This window comes from Berghia stephanieae, chromosome 9 (genome assembly GCF_034508935.2).
Source record: "Berghia stephanieae isolate SIO BIC M18660-M18661 chromosome 9, UCSD_Bste_1.3, whole genome shotgun sequence".
Lineage (NCBI taxonomy): Eukaryota > Metazoa > Mollusca > Gastropoda > Nudibranchia > Aeolidiidae > Berghia > Berghia stephanieae.
In genome coordinates, this window is record NC_088368.1 from 4,785,149 (window position 1) to 4,791,148 (window position 6,000).

General features: G+C 33.9%; 1 protein-coding gene across 2 annotated transcripts in view; it reads right to left on the reverse strand.

Annotated features, from left to right (window-relative positions):
- LOC144979541 (rhomboid-related protein 2-like) overlaps positions 1-6,000 on the reverse strand; it is a 48,629-nt gene that overhangs the window by 17,053 nt on the left and 25,576 nt on the right. For both annotated transcript variants that reach the window (XM_078926254.1, XM_078926253.1), the window contains exons 3-7: positions 3,751-3,774; positions 2,957-3,112; positions 2,201-2,359; positions 1,451-1,605; positions 299-411 (exon numbers count right to left, since the gene is read on the reverse strand). In XM_078926254.1, the coding sequence (XP_078782380.1) occupies positions 299-411; positions 1,451-1,605; positions 2,201-2,359; positions 2,957-3,112; positions 3,751-3,774 (607 nt within the window). The remainder of the gene's footprint in view (positions 1-298; positions 412-1,450; positions 1,606-2,200; positions 2,360-2,956; positions 3,113-3,750; positions 3,775-6,000) is intronic.

The following is a 6,000-nucleotide window of genomic DNA, read 5'->3' on the forward strand; positions in this document are numbered from 1 at the left end:
ATTACTTTGTTCATTATTGTTTTCATCATCATCATCATTATCATCATCATGATCAACATCATCATCATCAAAAGTAATACAAGGTTTGTTTTTGTTACTAAAATGTATGTCACTATGTTGACATTTACTTCTATGATAAATAGGACTTTCGCGCCTTGCTGCTATTGAGAGGATGTCCTTATATTGAATGTCTTTATATATTCTTTATATATGAGCTGCACTGTACGATTTTGAGATGGTAGGTCACAGTTATTACATTAATTCCTACCATCATCATTATCGCAAATGCACTCATTACCTGCAATTGTGCCCAAAAGATAGACGAGACCAACCCGCCACCACTTGTGAACCACCTCCAACGGTAAGCCAAATAGAACCTGGAAGATCATGTTGAACAAGATGTGCATGTACCTGCAATGATAAAACAAAACATATGCATCAGATTGAATAACGCTGGTATTCTAAGCATCATGAAGAAACGACGGGTTAAGGTGCAGTTATTAGCAGTGTGGCGAAGCGATACAGTCTTTACTTCTACCTGAAAGGTACCGAGCTCGATCACCTGCTGCTGTGGCCTTGAGCAGATAACCTTGCTCTAGCTCAATTTGCAGCGCTGCACTCCAGCTGATGCCTGGGTTATTCCATTCTTCCCTTGGAATAGACCTTAGAGACACATTTCCCCTATGCGATGCCCCTATGCCATGAATAAAAGGAATTTTATTTTATTTATATATTTATTTTGTATAAAGTGAAACCTGAAAAAAAAAAAAAACAGTAGTTTAATCTATAAATAAGATCTAAAGCTATGTAGACTTGTGGTATCCTGGGTTCCAGTCCCACTCTGAATGATGTTTAGTTGAGTTCTTGGAAAAGGCTCTTTCCTTACATTCTCTAACCCTACTCAGGTGTAAACTGAGCACCTGGCCATTAATAGCATTGTCTCTGTCAGAAAAAAGATTGTAATATCGCCTTACAGGCATCATGTCTCATCCCAGATGTTGCTGTTGGCTTGGGACCCCTTGTAAAGAACTTTAGGAGTTAGGAAGTTTTTGAGAACCACTAATCATATATTGTATTACTATTATTATTATTATTATTATTATTATTATTATTATTATTATTATTATACTATATTGCAGGTATGGGAGGGGCGAAGTGGCCAAGTGGTTAAGGCATTGCACTGTGATCCGGATGACCCGGGTTCAAGACCCGCTTCAGGCACTTTCGTTTTTTCCCTTGAGCAAAATTATTAACCCCCAATTTGCTCACTTGGACAACATGGGTGATTCCTGTTGACATCAGACATCTTGTTTGATGAGTTATCTATATTCCTTCGTGGAATGCCTAGGCGATGATATCTTATGATATCTTGGTGCAAAAGGCATAATTTTTTTATTTTTTTTTATTTTTCAAATTTTAATTATATTATATCATATATCATCCAACTCACCCTTGGTGCATAAGCATGTAGCTGAGAAACCGCCATGCCTCTTGTCTTTTGGTAGGCTTATAGACAAGAGGGCTGTACATAGCCACTCCAGACGTGGCTGTCACTTCAATCCCCTTGTCTTCAAGGTCAGCTACATATATGAAGAATATGACGATCTGTTGGAAACACATTAGTAAAATTAGATAACAATAAATGTAAGTGTGGACTTTAAGAAAGGAAAAAAAATAGAAACAAAGACTTATAAAGGTTCAGAGAGGTCAAATAAAGAGAAAGACATAATCATCTATTTATTTATTCTTTATTTATTTATCATTTTATCTATTTATTTATTTAGTTACTTAATTATATGTTTATTTATTTATCGTTTTATTTGTTTATTTATATATTTATTATTATTTATCTATTTGTCTTTTTATCTATTTATTTATATATTTATTATTATTTATCTATTTGTCTTTTTATCTATTTATTTATTTATTTATTTATTATCATTTATCTATTTATCTTTTTATCTATTTATTTATTTAGTTACTTAATTATTTGTTTATTTATTTATCATTTTATTTGTTTATTTATCTATTTATTTATTTATTTATTTTTTCATTCATTTAATCATTTACTTATTAATCTTTTTATTTATTCATTCATTTATTTATTCACCTTTTTATTTAATTATTCATTCATCTTTATATTTATTCGTTTATTCATTCATCTACTTATACATCAAGTGAAAATGGATGACCCACTCACTTCTGCTGCACTAATGAGAGGGATGAACAAAGGAGGTGGACAACAAGTGTAGTTTGCTAAAAAGTCTTCTCGCTGCCTCTTGGGAATGATGTCAGCAATGGCTGCCCTCATGACACGGCGAAAAGGTCTTCTCTCCTCTCTTGTTAGATCGTGGGTCATCTGTAAAACCGTAACGATAAGTTAGTAAGATTTAATAACGATAAGTTAGTAAGATTTAATAATGATAAGTTAGTAAGATTTAATAACGATAAGTTAGTAAGATTTAATAACGATAATTTAGTAAGATTTAATAACGATAAGTTAGTAAGATTTAATAACGATAAGTTAGTAAGATTTAATAACGATAAGTTAGTAAGATTTAATCTTTATTTCCTTGACTGTTTGCCTCTAACCACGTGCGACTATGTGGTCTTGTGGTATGACACTCACTTTTGCATCAGAAGGTCCTGGGTTTGAACCTCGCTCGATGTATGGTTAAGTCCTTGATAAAGGCTCTTTACTCACATTCTCTCACTGTACTCAGGTGTAAAATGAGTACCTGGCCGTCAACAGCACAATCTGTGTCCGAAAAAAAAAAAAAAATGCAATATTGCCTAACAGGCGTCATGTCCCGTCCTACATGTTACATGTTATTTACAATTTCTGCAGGAGTTGAAATTCCTGTAGATACTTTAAAATTGTTAATGGATCGTCTGACTGGAACTGAGACTTTAAGTCCTACTTCATTTCATGATAAAAACACCAGAATACACCTACCATACGTCTGAATTCCCTGAATGTGATGTGTCTATCTCTATCCCTATCTGCGTGGTTAAGTAGATACTCCATGCGCCTACGTGGGATGTGTTCCAATAGACCTTCATCCTCCAGCTCCAGTCGTAAGTCTCCAATCGGAATTCCTTCGCTTTCATGCTGAAAAAGGATCAAATAAATAAACAAATGAGTAAATATCATTTTTTTATTGTGTTTTTGTAGTCCTTTAGAGCCTAGGCTACTCAATGTCGTGTTTGCAAGGTAAGTAGTCCTTCAGAACCATTAGGCTCATGGAGCCGAAGTTCATCCCGCTTTCTATAGCGTAAAAATGGACAATAGCAATTGCTTGCTATCCTTTGGATAGGACGCTAGTCTATCGCAAAGTACTTTCCACCAGATCTAACAGACCCAGCTACCCTATCACGACTCGATAGACAGGCGGGTCAGATAAAATTTCAACTGCACCTGGGATTTTTATCCCTTAGCGTCGTAAATACAATTCAAAATATTAAAAAGAGGACACAGACATGATCTTCCTCATTAGGAAAGGAAAATGCTTGGAAAAACAAATATCATAAGATAAGGTAGAAATGAAAATAAGAGAAATTATGTTGAGATTTTTTTAAAAACAAGAATCTAATTAGGTTAAAGTAAATTGAACCCATTCGGTAAACACTTAAATTCTGGTACAGTAAAGCATATCAAGGATATCCCATTTTAAAATTTTTATATCCAGCAACAACTTACAAAAACCATGAATTTCAAATAATCATTAATAGTGAATTATAGTGACTTACCCGGTCAAAGATGGGCTTGAAATTCTGTAGATGATAAAGAAGAAAACAATGTGAATTATTACAAATGAGAGAGATTAAAACAATGTGAATCATTACAAATGAGAAAGAAAACAATGTGAATTATTACAAATGAGAGAGAAGAAAACAATGTGAATCATTACAATGTTCTCAGGAACATTTTTTAAATGAATAAATAACATTTAGTTTTTCCTACGTCATACACAATGTCACTTTGTTATCATGCAGATTTCTCTTCCATATTATTTTCTTTTTTTTTTTCAGTTTTACAAACCTGTACAACAAATTCCTCTTGATGATGATGATGATTATTATTATTATTATTATTATTATCATTATTGTTATTATTATTATTATTATTATTATTATTATTAGTAGTAGTAGTAGTAGTAGTAGTAGTAGTAGTAGTAGTAGTAGTAGTAGTAGTAGTAGTAGTAGTAGTAGTAGTAGTAGTAGTTAATGTAGTAGTAGTAGTAGTAGTAGTAGTAGTAGTAGTAGTAGTAGTAGTAGTAGTAGTAGTAGTAGTAGTAGTAGTAGTAGTAGTAGTAGTAGTAGTAGTAGTAGTAGTTACGTTTAATAACTGGCTCTTGAACTAAAGAATGCAGACGTATCTCTAACATTGTATACTGCATGCCCCTACAGCTGTGTAGCCGGTGTATAAATTTGTATACAATTGTATAATAGACATATATACTATTACAAATAATATTACACGGACGTTCAGTCCCCACAAACAGGAGGTATCGCATTATTATATCAAGAGTATCATCAAACAGTCATTGTATCATATGTGTATCAGACTACCAGTCTACCCAATCAAATTATTAAAATGATGTACAACTTACTAGTCAGTGTTATGTTTGTACAATCTCGTGTTACGAGGAGAGGGGTAGTCTTGGGAAATGGTAATTGGTAAGTTGGATAGGAAACAATGAATGCAGTGAAAGAGCGCGAACAAACACTGTCACACACACACACACACACACACACACACACACACACACACACACACACATGGGGAACACAAAATGTAAAGAGTTGAGAAGATATGGGAAGACATGAGAGATGGAATGCATCATAGATAGAAATACAGACATAGTATGAAGAGAGAGAGAGAGAGAGAGAGAGAGAGAGAGAGAGAGAGAGAGAGAGAGAGAGAGAGAGAGAGAGAGAGAGAGAGAGCAATTTAATGCACTCAAATTCCTGGCAGCTTAATGAACAAGTCTTAGATTGACCTTTTTCAACAACTTGTATAATATTAAAAAATAATAATTATAATATTTTCTTTTTAAAAAAAGGTACTTTCGATTTCAAAATAGTCTGCGATAGATGGCCCAATTAAACACACACACACACACAAACACAAACACACACACAAACACACACACACACAATATATATATATATATATATATATATATATATATATATATAATAATGTAAATTTTCACTCACATTTTTTTGCCGAGACGACTCGTTTCTGTGTTCCTAACACTTCCTCAGTCGGCATAATCCATTTGCAATAATCCAGATTGCAAATGGATTATGCGACTGAGGAAGTGTTAGGAACACAGAAACGAGTCGTCTCGGCAAAAAAATGTGAGTGAAAATTTACATTATATATTAGCTCTAACCACCATTATCGAGCACTTTCGTACCTACAAGTACCCACCAACACTCATATATATATATATATATATATATATATATATATATATATATATATATATATATATATATATATATTAACAACACGTCCTTCCGCGCGACATGGTCAGATGCCTTCGCCCAGCCATTCCATGAAGGAATATTAGATAATCCATCACACAAGCGACTGATGTCAACAGGAATTACCCCTGTTGTCCAAATTGAACAAATTGGGGCTTAATAATATTGCCCAAGGAACAAAAAACGAAAGGGTCTTAAGAGACTCCGGGTCACAGTGTCATGCCTTCACCTCTCAGCCAACCCCCCCCCCCCCCCCCACCCTTTCCAAAGATAACTGAACATGTGAGCTTTTTTATTATCTAAAATATCCATTGAATGTACTCAAAGCGCATACAGTCAAATTGAACCCGCATAGTAGAGAGATATTTAACGTAAAAGAGACGGATACATCTCAACATGTCCCATAATTTTATGGCCGTGCATTGTTAGATGCAATACAATAAACTCGCCCATACCAAGCTCTCGAAAACTAGATTACACCATTTCTCCGGGAAGTCGATAATC